Below are 15,684 nucleotides of genomic sequence, written 5' to 3'. Positions count from 1 at the left end.
TAAACAGCTCACTGAATAATGCATCTGTAAAACACATGAGTTGTTTTTTTCGTTTTTGTGTGTTTAGGTTGTGGTAGCCACTGTGGCATTTGGCATGGGCATTGACAAGCCTGACGTCAGGTTTGTCATCCACCACACCATCAGCAAGTCCATTGAGAACTACTACCAAGAGAGTGGACGGGCAGGTAGACGGCCTATAATTTCTATTGGTAGCATAAGCAATACCGTTCTAGCATTACTCACGGTTATTATTCCAATGTTAAGTGTTTCCGTTGTGTCTCCAGGTCGAGATGACTCTCCGGCTGACTGCATTGTCTATTTCGGCTTCGCTGATATCTTCAGGATCAGCACCATGGTGGTGATGGAGAATGTTGGTCAGCAGAAATTGCTACAGATGGTAGATTACTGCCAGAATGTTAACAGGTAGCACAGGATGTCAGTGCGGGCTGCCCAATTTGCACAGTCTTAAATGTAATATATATTCTTAAATGTAATATCTGCTTTGTGAAGGTGTCGGCGCTCTCTCATGGCAGTTCACTTTGATGAAGTGTGGGATGATGAAGGATGCAACCAGATGTGTGACACTTGCAGTCAAGCAAAAGGTGTGGGTGGTGAGGAAATTTATTGCTTTATGTGTCAGCCATATCGATCATATGCCCTAAATCCATCACCTCACTTTTAACACCCCCCTCCAGATTACCCCACTGTGGACATTACCCAACATGCCAGGCAAGTGGTGCAGATTGTGGAGCTTGCAGCCTCCATGGATGAGAAACTGACCCCACTGAAACTGGTGGATGCATGGATGGGGAAAGGCCCTGCAAAGCACAGGAAGATGATTCAGACCACCACGCTGTCTCGGCGACAGGCTGAAGTTGTGATTGTTCACCTGCTCCTGCAGGGATACCTCAGGTGATTCATGCTTCGTTTCTTTCTGTGGATTTAGCTTAATTCAATTTTATTTATTAAGTATCAATTCACTACAGTTTTTCAAGATGACTTTGTTTATTGTTCTGTTTTTGTTCATTAATTGACCAGTGTGTGTATGTCTGTGTGTCAGCCTGTCTGTAGAGATGATAGCTGGAAAAGTTTTGAATGAATTCTGATAAAACCTTGGATGGGGTTTAGAGAAGGCTTGGCTTAACGATCCATTAAAATTTGGCTTCCTCTGATTGTATTGGCACAGGAAATGATACTGGTATATAAGGATTCTAAATATCGCATTACAGTTAGATCCAAATATGTCACATTTGATCTCTGACATCACTTTTACATTTCACATGTGCACTTCTTTAAAGTTAACCCCCAAATGCATTATTGTTACTGCACTGCAATCTTCTTAAAATACATTTAAAAAGAACAAAGACAACAAAATGCAAATATAATGTACCCCTAAAAGTAAATACTGAGGAGAAGAGAGTGAGCTGCCTGGGCAGAGGTTGGTGCTCTTGGAGTGCTTCTTGGTCTAAAAGAGAACATCTTTGTGTGACACATCTCTCTTTTCTGACACGTCAGAAAAAGATGTTGATTTCATGCAAAGAAATGCAAAGAAAACCCACTGGTGTCAATGAAGTGCCTCCAAACTGCTAACCAAGTTTGGATACCATTTTCTTCCTCTACACTAGGTTAGCCTTCGAGCTAGCAACTGTTGCAGATGTGGGGCCTAGGAAATGCAGAATAAATTAAATTGAACTCAAAACATCAGGCCCTTTTCAGAATATCCATTCTAGCTTTTCTAATTAGGATCAGACCTGTCACAATGTAAAGAACAAAAATGCATTGAGAAGTTTCCCTCAAATCACACAGCCTCTGCAAATACATTGTGTTGGAAATCGGACCATATTTAGTCTATAGAGAGGAGTAGCTGAAGTTAAAGGCCAGACATGCTTTTCACTTTTACTTTCTTTGAATAAAGCTTTAAACTCACCTTAACTTGACCTGACTGACTGTGGCAAACCATCAGGCTGTGTAAGTCTCTAGTTCATGGGATTAAAGATAAAGCTCTGATCCTGTGACCATTAAGTCTGTCTGACACAGAGTTCTTCCCAATGTGTTGACCTCAGAGAGGATTTCAGCTTCACACCTTACACCACCTACTTCTACATGAAGCTGGGCCGCAAAGCTTCTCTGCTGAAGAACCCGACACACACACTGAGCGTGAAGATGAGAGATGCAGGGGCCGGAACTGCTTTGGTAAGTTTGAAGGAAAAAACATATTCTTCTGTTACCATCATTTAGGAGAGTTTTTTAGTATAACACCTAACCCTAACTACAAAGTAAGTTACAAATCACATCTGTTTTCATGTCACAGTTGGGTGTAGTTAGGCCTGAATTTTAAAACACTCACTTTAGTTAGTACATCACACTGTCTTTGTTTGCAACAGGTTTGAACAAACATTTCCAATTTGTAAGATATTACAGCTACAATCAGACTGAGTGCCAGCACAAACAGATCAGAGTGAGCAGACTGCACTGTACTGTTTGGAATATTTTTTTATTAGTAACTAATCCAAAAGAGCCTAATAAACCATTTATGTTCTATTTAAAAGCTCTAAGTGAATAAAAATGTCATAAGGACACTCTAGTCAAAATAAACACTTTTAGATCCCTGTCTTACTTCTCTCACCCTAACCTATCGCAGCAGATGGCCCCGCCCCTCCCTGTGCCTGGTTCTGCCGGAGGTTTTCCTGTTTCCTGCTTCCTGTTAAAAGGGAGTTTTTCCTTCCCACTGTCGCCAAAGTGCTCGCTCATAGGGGGTCATATGATTGTTGGGTTTTTCTCTGTATGTACTGTATTATTGGCACGATTTGATATCCTCGTGTTGTAGTCGCAAAAGCATGACGTCACAACTATGTGATTGGTCACTTGCAATGTTGAACCCGGAACAACATTTATTGTGATGATGTGGGAACAACACCAACACGACGATATCAGGTCATCCGTATTATTGTAGGGTCTACCTTACAATATAAAGTGTGCTGTTGTTGTGATTTGGCGCTGTATAAATAAAACTGAATTGAATTGGAAATAAAGCTATTTAATATAAATGGGTTATAAAAGGGTTAAACAGGTCAATGGTATGGGTACAGGGTACACAGAAAAATGCATGACTTTCATTACTTCTGTTCGGGACATAAACTTCTGCATGTATTATTTATGCCACATGTAAATAGTCCTAAAAATTGGTTGCAGTAAAAATGTTCAGCTGCTTCTCTTCCTGGAGTTTCCAAGCATTATCAAAAAAAAAAAAAATTAGCAAAAAAAATATAATTGCTTCAGAAAAGATAATTAATTTTTTTTATGAATAAACTAAGTAAAACTACTTGTCAATGTACTCTTCAATTCAACAGCTACACTCACAGAACTAGCCAACTAAAATATGCTCTCCTCTGCACAGTCCTCTTTGCTTTACAGTGCTCTACACACCCGAACATTAAAGCTAACAAGTGGATTTTCCCGTTTAACGGGAGGAGGGATCTGTGTTTATATAAACAATGATGGTGGACAAATCACACTGATATAGAAAGCTACAACTCCTCAGACTTGAAATACTTAATACTTGAATGCAGAGGATCTTTTCTAACTTTTTTGGAAATGGGGTTGTAAATTAGATCTTTACAGCAGTACCGTTCTGAGATCTCACGGTTTCCTGTTTTGGCACTGAATCAGATTCTGTCCTGGATTGTTGCATGTCCTCCCCTTCTAGTGTCGACTCATACATTCCACATCGGTGTGAACCTATTCGGATAAAGCACTTTTGTTAATGACCTGCAGGTAAAAGTCTCCAGTGGCAAGGGCAAATCCAAAGAGGGAAAGAGATCAGTTCAGAGCTGTGGAGATGCCACTGTGTCCAAGAAAATCAAGACACATCTCCCATAGCCCTCTCTCACCTGCCCAGAGGACAAGTTTACAAAGTACAGTTCATCATTCCCTACTCTGTTCACAGTTGCTTGTGTATGCATGGTGCTATGAACACTGTTACTTGTTACCGCATTTTTAAAATCCTGATTTTCAGCCTGTTGCTTTGACTTCCATGGTGATGAAAACTTTTGAGAAGCTTGTAAAACATGAGCTTTTGCATGCTACTCAGGATAAATTACACCTCCTCACCCCCTATAGAACAGGTAATAGGTAGGGTAGAGGATGCTGTGTGCACCTTGCTCTATATGGTTTTGAAGCACATGGATGGTGTAGCAAACTTTTATTGCCTGCTTTTTGTCTTCAGCCCCATATTTTAGCAAGACATCTCATCCGTACATTTAATGTTGATTCTGGACTGATTTCTTGGCTTATTGACTTTTTAACAGATAGACCTCAGAAAGTGAGAGTCAACAATATTTTATCAGATGTGCTTTTATCTTCCACTGTTTCCCCCCAAGCGTGTGTCCTTTCTCCACTTTGGTTCTTTATACAAATGAGTGTCAGAGCCTCTACCAGGACGGACATATAATCAAGTTTGCAGACGACTCCGTTATCGTCTCTCTCTGCTCCACGATACAGATTGTGACTGTGGCCCAGTTGTAGATGACTTTGTAAGCATGGTGTGGACAGTCTTTTCTTGACATTAATGTGTTTAAAATAAAGGAAATGGTTGTTGATTTTTTTCTAAATAAAAAATGTCATCTAACCCTGTTTGTATTCCTGGGCAAGAAATTGAGGGGATAGAGAAATATAAATATCTGGGCACCATACTTAATTAAAAGTTTAAATTTGATGTGATTACAGACACCATATGTGCAAAGACTCACCAGCGTATGTATTTGTATCGGAAACTAAGTGGTTTTAATGTGGATAATATTTTTTATGAAAATGTTCTTGTTTTATTGAGTCTGTTTTCATTTTCTTTAATCTGCTGGTTTGGGTCTCTTAGCCTGAAAAATAAGAAAAGGCTGGAGCTCATTTTTAAATTGTGTAGCAAAGTGGCAGCTAAATGATCTTGCCCTCATGCATAAAGGGAGGGCGACCCTGAAGTCAGAACGGATTCAGGGTGCTATGACACCCTCTGTTTGTTTTTTGTTTTTTTTAAGAGTATCAGCTGTTGCCTTCAGGGAGGAGGTATTTCTTGCCTCGTTGCAGAACAAACAGATTTAAATTCTCATTCGTCCCTACCACTATTCATTTTTGAAATTCTGTTATGTAATTTTGGGTGGATGTGTTATTTATGCAGCTGGCTACAAAGCAAATTGCCCCTTGGGCATAATAAAGGTTATCTTGATTATATTTTCTCGCCCACGCCTGTTGGGCTTAGTGTAAAATCTTAAATATTCAGATTTTACACTAAGAAGCATGTTTCACCAAGCTCTCGCTAACATTTCATCAAACTAACACATTCCTGGTTACTTGTAGGTTAAATATTCTGTTGCTGTATACACTTTATGAACATGATACTTTAAGTTTCTCTATTTTGACACATTCACCTCTTTGTGTACATCCAGTGGCTTATTCCAGAATGAAGACTTCACTAACATTGAATTTCATGTTTACAGGACACCTCAGCTGTTAAAGTGAATGAAGAGGATGTCAATATGACCTTAGACTCCACTGTTGTGGAGGACAGCTGTCCCCCACAACCTAAACAGATAATATTTAAAGAAAAGAGGAACGTATCGAGAAGACAAGACCTGAAGCCAGTCAGCCAGACAAACAAGCAGATGGCGAGACCGGACAGATATGGGAAGGCAGAGGAAAAGAAGAATAAACCTGTCGTATTTCAACATATAATTGAGGCGGATGTTGAAATGAACAGAGTACATCATGTAGGAATCAGTGATTGTCAGAAAACACCGTCACATTCAGATAAACCTTGTTCCAGTTGCAAATCCAGCACCCCTCAGAGAATGCGAAGGAAAGCTTGTGCTCACACAGCAGCAGCCACAGGGCATGTTCCCTGTCCATCCACCTATATCACTGTGCCTAGCTCTCCTTCCCAGACCTCCATCATCTCTGACACAGCAGCTGAGGAGCTCTGCGACCTCAGGAATTATTATGGCGAACAGCTGAGGAGAATAAACTACATTTCCCACGAGTACTTGGGGCAGCCCACACATCCAGGAGTGCTGGCCTGTATCAGGGAGCCTTTGAAGAGCCTCCGCCTGCCCCGTGGACTGATCATTGCCCAGACAGCTCGAACCCTGTGGACACGCATCAGTGGCAGGAGAAAGCTGGTCCGCTGCTGACTTTTGTTACTGTTTAAATATAAAAATAAAATGAACTTTGTTTGGATGTCTTGTATATTTTTATATTTATTATTATATAGATGGAAGAGAGAGAAATTACCTACTTCGTGTCAAACCAATGTTTTATGGCCCCTGTGTCAAATGATTTATGCCTCAGGAAATTGTAACGGAAGTAATAAAAGTTAATTTTCTATTTTCATGAATATGATGAAATTATGATATTACATAACTCGGTAATAATCAATCATATGCGCAAAAATTATGATCATGAAAATGTAGACGAGGATGATGAGTAGGATGTTTGAGATCGTTGGAGTTTGTCACTTTAAGCCAAAAAGTTTAAGACAAAGACAAAATTAAGACAAATTGCCAACTCAAACATTCTGAGATGAGCTTACACACTTGCTTTACTTCTCTGGGATAACTTTCTCGTAGATTAAATGCCGGTTTGGAAGCACGTAGCGAGGCTCCAAATGCTGAACCAGACCAGGTCTCACACGCCACAGACGCTCTATCACGAGATGCATACTCCTCCGACATGCTAAGGTTATGAGCTGGGTTGCTATGTTGCAAGTTTTGTGAGGTGCTTTTGTGATATTGAATTGATCGGATTACATTTTTTATTTCTCTCCGATATCCAATCCAGTAATTTAGGTCAGTATTGGACCGATACGTAATATCGGATCGGTCCATCTCTACTTATGTTGAGGAAGAAATCCCCTTAAAATGGGTGTTTCAGCAGGACAATGACCCCAAACACACCAGCAAGCGGGCAACATCCTGGCTGCAGACCGAAAAGACTGATGTCGCGAAGTGGCCAGCCCCTTCTCCTGACCTCAATCCGATTGAGAATTTGTGGAATGACCTCTAAAATTCTGTTTTTGATGCAAAACCCAAAAATGCAGAAGATCTGTGGATTGTAGTCCAGTCAGCCTGGGCTGCAATTTCTGTTTCTAGGTGTTAAATGTTAGTTGACTACATGCCACACAGATGCAAAGCAGTGACCAGAAATAATGGTTATACAACTAAATAATCAGTGCTTAAAGGAAAAGCAAAATCCTCATTTTATTTTCAGTTTATACTGTAAATATTCCAGTTTGTAAATTAAATTTTTTTAAACAACCCATTGTTTTTCTTCATTTTCAGTTAAAAAAAGAAGAAGAGAAGAACAGACAAAATTGTTCATGTTTTCATTTGGGATTGAATGTGCACGGCTCCCAGTTCCTTTGTATACATGGAAATAAATGCTGCTGGAATGCTAAATGCTATGGAAGTAACGTGGAACTTTTCCTCTGTTGTTTTAAATACATTGCTATTATTTTGCACATAACTGTACATGCTATATGGTCCAGTGGTTCTGGACATACAACATGCCACTCACACAAGTAGGGTCTTGAAGGGGAGGTCATGGACTGCATAGGTTACAGTGTGTAAGGCTATTCATGTGGCTTTGCTTGTTCCTCATGACCCTCCTCCCTCCTTAATAACTGGTAATAGTGACAGAGGGAATAGTGACAGATGTGCCAAGTATAGTATGAAGGAGGGGGTTGATGGATGTGTTGCAGGTTGAACTTGAAAGGCTTGGGGTTGAAGTGGGATTGCAAAGGGAGGAAGTAAAGGTGGAAGAGTTAAAGCTGGGATTGATAAAGGAGGGAAAGGCAGATTAGTCATTAATTACTGGGAAGAGAACTCAGTGTAATTGTTATTACACTGGGGTTAATCTAGTTTAGCCCACTGAAAGCTCTCACCACCTGAAAGCCCCCCTGAAAGCTTGTGTTGATCTTGAGCTCGCGGTGGTATCAGGTCATGCAGATACTTTTAATGACATGACACATCACTACAGTCCGAGACAGCAATCATGTAATTCATAACCATTTTGTTTCCCAGTTTCTACATAAGGGTATCAAATAAAGATTGTTAGTCATTTCTACTGTGCAATGTTTTTATTTAAAAACAAAACAAAGCAAACAAAAACATCTACGTTATGCTTAGTTAAAATCACATCATTTCATACTCAAATCTGAACAAACCACCCAAACCCAGTGCCTTTGTGCATACAGGAATTTGTAAAACTTTATCATGTTTGGTTTTTTTCTTTTCATTTTTTCTAAATATTTGCAAATGTACCCTACGTACAGCACAGATGTCCTCTTAGGACAATAAGTCCTTAAGGCTGGTGGGTATAAATTATGGCCAGACATTGTGGAGCGTGAGTCAGTATTAACCCCAAGCAGCGGCTACATTAATAAACAACACAGACGAGAGTGTGCAATCAATTGTCACCTTGAGGCAACTGCATTTGTGCTTTGGTTCTGTATGAATAAAACTGAACTGAACAGAAGTTGCCCTACTACAGGAATGTGATTTAAGTAGTGGTAGCAAGGGTAAATCTGATGTGATTTGTGTATTGGAGGATTAGGTGAGCACACAGTACTCTCTGAAACATGGATTAAAGTTCAAAGTGGGTCACACAGGAAGACTGCATCTTATACAGTATTCCTGGGAGCTATGCTTTTGTTTTCTTTTGTTTTTTTGAAATAAACCTGCTTTACTTTGTGAGTGCGCATGCGCCATTAGCGTGCTGCCTGCTGTAACCCCTAATTTCCCTCGGGATGAATAAAGTATTCTGATTCTGATTCTGATTCTGATTTTCAGGCCTCTCAGGTAATGATGAATTAACAAATCCTGAGACTGAATGTTATGGTTAGACTGATTATCCATAGCTATAAATTAGGCATCAGTATAATGTGTGAAAGAAAGACTTTAAAGTTTATCTTTCACACAATTTTAAAAAAAAATTGCTGCAAAAGCATTACATTCTAAATAATTTTCCAAAGATCAAGGAATAAGTGGCATCCGTCTGGAAACTGACTGTAAGGGTGCTTGCCTTTTTCATTAAAAACATTTTTGTGTGTTATTGGGGGGAAAAAAGGAAAAGAAAAAGAAAAAAAGAAAGAAAGAAAGAAAAGAAAAGTTGATAAGATCAAATACAGAAATGATAATAAAAAAACAAAAAACAAAACAAAAACAAAAAACAGTCATGCAATTGAGCTCAAACAAAGCAGTGTTAGAGTCTGGAAAGAATATAAATGTTAGTGTCTATGTTTTGATATGATCAGCCTTGCAATGGGATCAGTGATGCATTGTGTATCAGTAATTTATTCAAGCTCTGTATTCAAGTACAGTTCTCAGATACTTATACTTTTTTCTCCCTGCTACTTCATTCTTTCATGTCACATTTTATTAAAAATATTGATTCCAAAATTGTTTTCATTACAATCACCTGAAAATTGATATCACCTCTGTACTGCTACTTCACAGAACTTCTTCCAAGACAAGGTGAAAACACTGAGAAGTTAACAGTGTATTAGAAAGAATTGCCACTCTCTACAGACTGGTAAAGCAAAACTAAGTAAATCCATTCACAAACAGACAACGCTCATTATCATAATGTTAAGTTGAACAAAAGAAGACAAAATGAACAGACTACAGCAAATGTAGTTTTAACAGTCCGAGTACTAATCAAAGGGGACCTAGATGTATCTCCCCGTCCTAGATAGGTTCAAATTAAGTGTGACCAATGTTTCAAGTTCTGAGGTAACAATATAAGTATATAAGATAAGATAACCTTTATTAGTCCCATGCGTGGGAAATTTGTTTAAAAAAAAGTGAGGGGAGAGCGCGAACGCAGTCCTCCACTACCACAAATTATGCAGTTGAGATTCCCGCATTTGGGGAATTCACAGGGGTCAGCACAACCGCAGTGCTGGGTGAGCCACCTTCGTGATCATGGTATCTCCCCTGCCAGGTAAGTATAAATATATACAAGTAAATATATATAAAAGTATATGTTTACCTTACTATTTCTGGCTCACATTTTCAGGTTTCAAGGAACAGAAACTGAAATGTGTTATAAACAGTGTACATACAATTCTCCGACAGTGGGGGAAATAATGATTTCATTACCTGCTGTATTTATAGGTTCACTCACTTACAAACAAATAAACAGTCTCTAATTTTATGGAAGTTTTATTTTAATGGAGAGAGAATATCAACCAAAATTCCACAAATTACAACCAATCAATCAAGTAAAGATATTCCTGATGTCAACTATGTATGAAGTACACCTGTCTACAAAATCAGGTTCCTTCAATTTCCATTCTAACCGCTCCACCAAAGAGCTGTCAAAGGGCACCATGAACAGGACTATAGACTTGCAAAATGCTAGAACAGGCTACAAGACCATCAACAAGAAGTTTGGTGAGAAGGTGACAACTGTTGATGCCATTATTGAGGAATAGAAAAATATAAAATGACCGTCAGCTGCACTCAGTCTTGCTCTCTATGCAAAGTCTTGGCTCGTGGGTTGAGGGTGATCATGAGAAAGTGGAGCCATTTTTTGTGTTGGTACATTATGTATGCCATTAGGGGTTACCTTTTGTGTTTTACGATATGGTGTGTTGACGGGAATGTATTTAGGGTAGACACACGTAATTAGCGGCAGGTGTGTTGTTGTTCAGAAGGAGCAAACGGTTTATGATAAATGGTGTTGGATAAAGAGAACTGTTGACAACAAATGCAACTGATGGAAGTGGAATACAGATTCTAAACGAACAAGATAAGTACGGCTGGAGTTATCGGACTGTGATAAGTTTCATTCATAACAGTGGCATCGCGTCACCCCAGCCAACGAACATCTCAGTGGCTTCAAGCGTGGGCTCAGCCTCTACAGTGGTGGATCAGCCCCAAACTACACAGGAGAAGCTTGTTGATTATCTGAAGGCAGTTGGAACCACAGTTACCAAGAACACAACTGGTAACACACTATGCGATAATGGTTTGAAATTTTGCTGTGCTCACAAGGTGCCCCTATGCAAAAATGCAGACGTGTAGGCCTATCTTAAGTTTGTAAGACACCATTTAAAGGATTTAGAGAAGGCTTGGGAGAATGTGCTGTGGTCAGAATAAAACCAAAATAGATTTTTTTTGGCTTCAACTCAACCCACCATCTTTGAAGAAAAAAAATTGTATGATGCAACTACAATGATCCCTCCCACTCTTAACCCCATTGGAGGACTCTGGGTTCAGTATCTTACCCAAGGGTACTTTGGCATATAGACTGGAGTAACAAGGGATCGAACCACATTGCTTGCAACTAGTACGTCTTGTGCCACAGCCACCCTTGTTTAGAGAGTTTCTGTAAAGGGGAGTGGCCAAAATCCTGAGATAAGTACAAACCTAGTCACCAACTACAAGCAACATCTTAACACTGTACTTGCCAACAAGGGTTTTTCCACCAATTAATGAGTCATGTTTTGCTTGAGAATCAAATACTTATTTTACTCAATGACGTGCACATCAGCTGATAAAATTAAACTACCATACATTTTAGAGCCTGTTGTAAATGAGCAAACTTAAATGTTTTTTACCCCACTATAAATGAGGATTTTTCTTTATGTGTGAATCATGCAAAAGTACCCTGGAGTGGAGTACCAGAATAAAAATGTACAAACACCAACTTGAACTAGGTTTGCTATTTTACGTACCTTTGCTTTATGCTAAGCTAAACCAATTATGTAAATAAATAAAAGAACTAATCTGTCAAACTGTATATCTGTCAGAAATGTATACAGCACGTAAAATAACTATTGAACAAGTCATGAGTTTACTAAGTAAATATATTTCTGAAAGTGCTATTGACATACAATTTTCACCAGATGCTGGTAATAACACATTTCAATCCACACAAGGTAGACAATAATAAGGTAGACCCTATTATTGTAGGGTCTACCTTACAATATAAAGCGCCTTGAGGTGACTGTTGTTGTGATTTGGCGCTATATAAATAAAATTGAATTGAATTGAGCTAAAGAAATCAAACCACAGATGTCATAAATTATGTGTAAAATGAAAAATGACACAGGGAAAAAGTATTGAACATGGTTACTGAAATGTATTTATAAAAGCTGTTGGTGGTGATGACAGCTTCAAGGCGCCTCCTGTATGGAGAAACAGGAGGTGAAAAGTTGCATGTATTGCTCAGGTGAGTTTCTTTCATACAAACAGTCTTCAAATCCTGAAGGTTCTGCGGGCCCTTTCTGTGAACTCTGAGCTTTAGTTCTCGCCATAGGATTTCAGTTGGATTCAGGTCAGGTTATTGACTGGATCATTCTAGCAGCTTTGATCCCAAACACACAGTCAAGGAAACTCAGCTGGTTTCAGAAAAAGAAAATATTGTCTTCCTGAGATATCCAGCTTCCATTCATTCTTCCTTCAGTTATGTGAAGCGTGCCAATGCCGTATGATAAAAAACATCCCCACGCCGTGATGTTCCCACCTCCAAACTGGGGGGGTATATGCATTGCCTGTTGATCTCAAAACATGATGTGTACTATGGCATCCAAAAAGTTCAATTTTGGTCTCATTTGTCCAGACTATCGGGCGACCGTGGCTCAGGGGGTTGGGAAGCGTATCTGTAATTTCTTAATATCTTAATTTGCAATAGGTGGCAGGATTGCTTTCTAATAACTGATAGATTTCAGCTGGTGTCATCACTTTACGTGGCTTTCTTGCACCTCCCATTGTTCATGTGTTCAATACTTTTCCCACGTGTCATTTCTCATGATTATGCATAATTTATGGACACATATTATTGGATTTCTTTGCATGTAAGGATTGGATGGGTTGTTACAGGCATCTAGTGAGAATTTCATGTTAGTAGCACCTTAGAGACATATTTACTTAAAAAATTGGTGAAGTGTTCAATAATTTACTCACTGTATCTTTGTAGGAACTATCTGCTTAAAATACAGTAGTGTTGTGATGGATGAATTCACACACATCATAGCACAATCAGTCTAATGTTAACTTCTAGTTACCTACATGATTAATGTCAATCATTGCTCTGAAATTAATTAAAAACAAAAAATCTATCTTGTCAAAATATGTACATGAAAACAATGTTCACTTAAGGCGGTTCAAGTTGATTACATCACTGGTAAAGCTTTCTATGTTTTAAAGTTCTTTCTAAGAAAAATACATATAGGAAGATATTATATTCCATGTCTTGCAGCATTCACCAACCAGTTCCTGTGTAAGCCCTGTTTCCTGCAACTTGCCTGCAATGACACATGGATCCAATACTGGTGCAAATAAATAATAAAACATTAAACAAATAAAATGTGGTGAATTTAAAAATCCTATAAATAGATAATCAAAATACTTTGTTCAGCAACAGTAATGAATTGTACTTTTAAAGTACTTTTAAAGTTCCAACTGCTTTGGACAAATTCAGATACATGACTCAGTCAAATCCAATGACTACAGAGGCAATAGCAGCCAAATTATATTCTCTTAATCTTTTTAGTCATGACAGTTGAGAGGTTCAGGTTGAAGTGTGTTATTCCAGGAAGCCTGGACAGGGGCTGGTTGCAGAGAGACAGGCTAGATTTAACTGTCCAAAAGTACTTTTGTTGTGCAAAATCTGCAGGTTAAACTTCCATCTAAATGAAGAGCAACTCCAACAAATCACAAGAAAATGAATAAATGTTTCTTTCCACAAATGATATTTAAATATTGGGACCTAGCTGCTCACTGATTCACTGGTCAGTAATACTAAACCATTGCAGAAAATGTGCTTATATGTTTTACAGATCAAACTGTGAAAAATAATGTGAAAAACCTTGACAAATTGAAAAAAATAGAAAACAGATTTTTTTGCAGGGTCTATACCCAACAACATAACATGCCTTGGGGCAACTGTTTTTGTAATTTGGGATTATATAAATACAGTAGAATTGAATTTAATAGAAACAGAAAACAACCATATTATTACCCACAGAGTATATTGCAAGAGTTCTTAGCAAGAGTTACCCCAGTTATCATGTTGACTTGGTAACAAAGGGATAGACCGTTGCTACTAATAGTAAACAACTAAGTTACACATGTTAGACAGAGTGAACAAAATAAAATTGAATAGAATATCAGTCCATCAAACTTCACTCATGTCAGACAATCTGACATATCTGATAATCACAAGTGAAAGTACCTTAACTGCAGATAGTGCAGTTCCATCAGGTAGTTGAGTTAAGGTTTATATGTGAGCCAGCATGAATGGCAGAGGTCTGAAATTTGCTCACCTAAATGGAATAAAAATAGTTTTTCATGGTATGTGTTACACCTGTACTTAATCTTTACAAGCCAAAATATCTGCTGTGAAAACAGTCTGTTTTAAAAAGTCCAAATGAACATTTGAGGTGGAATAAACCACTTAGATTATTTGTAAACTTGTAAACTGAGCTAAGTTCTATTTATTAAGGTGAAACTGTATATTACTGAAAGACCAACAAGGACAAAATTCAGTGGTGAGAGATTGTAGATGAAACTTTCTGCTGAAGTTACCATAAAACAGAACAAGATGCAAACAAGAATGTATCCAGGAAACTGACATCTTTGTGAAAGAGCTAAAAGTATCACCACTGTTACCCTTAGGGTGCTGTAGCAAGCTTTTTAGGCTCATGATTAACCTGTTTATTAGAGCAGCGGTCCCCGACCTTTTTTGCGCCACGGACCGGTTTATGTCTGACAATATTTTCATGGACTGGCCTTTAAGGTGTTGCAGATAAATACAACAAAATAAAACCAGTACCGGTACCAAAAAAAAAGATTTATTCATAACACACGGGAAAAGACCCAGGGAAACCGAGTTAACTATAAAAAATAACAATAAAAACCGATAAAAGCCCTGAAGACCATAAATTTCACACCCGAGCCTCAACTCTTGCGGCCCGGTACCAAACGGCTCACGGCACCGGACTGTGGCTCGGGGGCTGGGGACCGCTGTATTAGAGTGAATGTGCAACCAGCCCCATGAGTTTTCTCTCAGCGTGACTTGGGTACATATTAGCTTGTGAGGCAGGAACAGGTCTTTTGCTGCCATGATGCCAGGTCTTTCTTGGAAATGAGTTTTGAATCTCAGTGAGATTTTTACCTGGATAAATAAAGGATTCATTAATAAAAATTAAAAAATAAGCTATATCGAATGTCCAGTCCAACAATGAAATGGGTAGTATTCACTCCCAGATGTCTTTGATAGGCCATCCTGGCAAACTTGAACAGGTAAACCTCAGGCTTACGTCCCACAGAATGGTTTCACAGTAATTTTCTTTCACTACTACAATTTGAGCTAAAATTCTCAACAGTACACACACCAGTAGATCAGGTTGAAGAGGATATATGAGCCTGGGAAAATCATACGAGAATATGTGTCAATGGTGTGGGTGTTCTGAATGATCCGGAAGCCACGGATGCCCTTCTTCTTGGTGCCAGTGGACTCGTTGTCCAAAGACAGATGCACTACCATCTGTTCCTGTTTATCTGATATGTCCTCGGCAACCATCGAGGCTCTTGTGTATCCCGCCAGACTGTTGGCATCTTCCTCACTGTATGTCCCATCAAGCATCATGGTCTTGGTATGGGGCATGCCACATGTGCAAGGGAGTGTCTGGGA

General features: G+C 38.9%; 2 protein-coding genes and 1 pseudogene across 3 annotated transcripts in view; 1 reads left to right on the top strand and 2 right to left on the bottom strand.

Annotated features, from left to right (window-relative positions):
- The window catches only part of recql (RecQ helicase-like), a 21,627-nt gene extending 13,404 nt beyond the window's left edge, over window positions 1-8,223 (top strand). The window contains exons 10-16 of one of the 2 annotated variants that reach the window (XM_085246403.1): window positions 68-185; window positions 285-423; window positions 511-602; window positions 696-912; window positions 2,064-2,193; window positions 3,775-3,914; window positions 5,487-5,621. In XM_085246403.1, coding sequence (XP_085102529.1) covers window positions 68-185; window positions 285-423; window positions 511-602; window positions 696-912; window positions 2,064-2,193; window positions 3,775-3,879 — 801 coding nt within the window. In that variant the 3' untranslated portion in view covers window positions 3,880-3,914; window positions 5,487-5,621. Of the gene's footprint in view, window positions 1-67; window positions 186-284; window positions 424-510; window positions 603-695; window positions 913-2,063; window positions 2,194-3,774; window positions 3,915-5,486 lie in introns of both variants that reach the window. The other variant, XM_085246402.1, reaches the window with a different exon arrangement.
- The window catches only part of LOC146558723 (gamma-aminobutyric acid receptor subunit rho-2-like), a 28,009-nt gene continuing 20,422 nt past the window's right edge, over window positions 8,098-15,684 (bottom strand). The window contains exon 10 of the mRNA XM_085246405.1: window positions 8,098-15,684. Within this exon, the coding sequence (XP_085102531.1) occupies window positions 15,370-15,684 (315 nt within the window). The 3' untranslated portion in view covers window positions 8,098-15,369.
- Window positions 9,847-9,992, bottom strand: LOC146558724 (U1 spliceosomal RNA; annotated as a pseudogene).

Source organism: Mchenga conophoros, linkage group LG15, assembly GCF_057382185.1.
Source record: "Mchenga conophoros isolate Kocher_MC1m ecotype Shallow Benthic linkage group LG15, M_conophoros_male_GT1.1, whole genome shotgun sequence".
Taxonomy (NCBI): domain Eukaryota; kingdom Metazoa; phylum Chordata; class Actinopteri; order Cichliformes; family Cichlidae; genus Mchenga; species Mchenga conophoros.
Note: the sequence above shows the minus strand (reverse complement) of the source record. Positions and strands in the feature narration are given on the sequence as shown.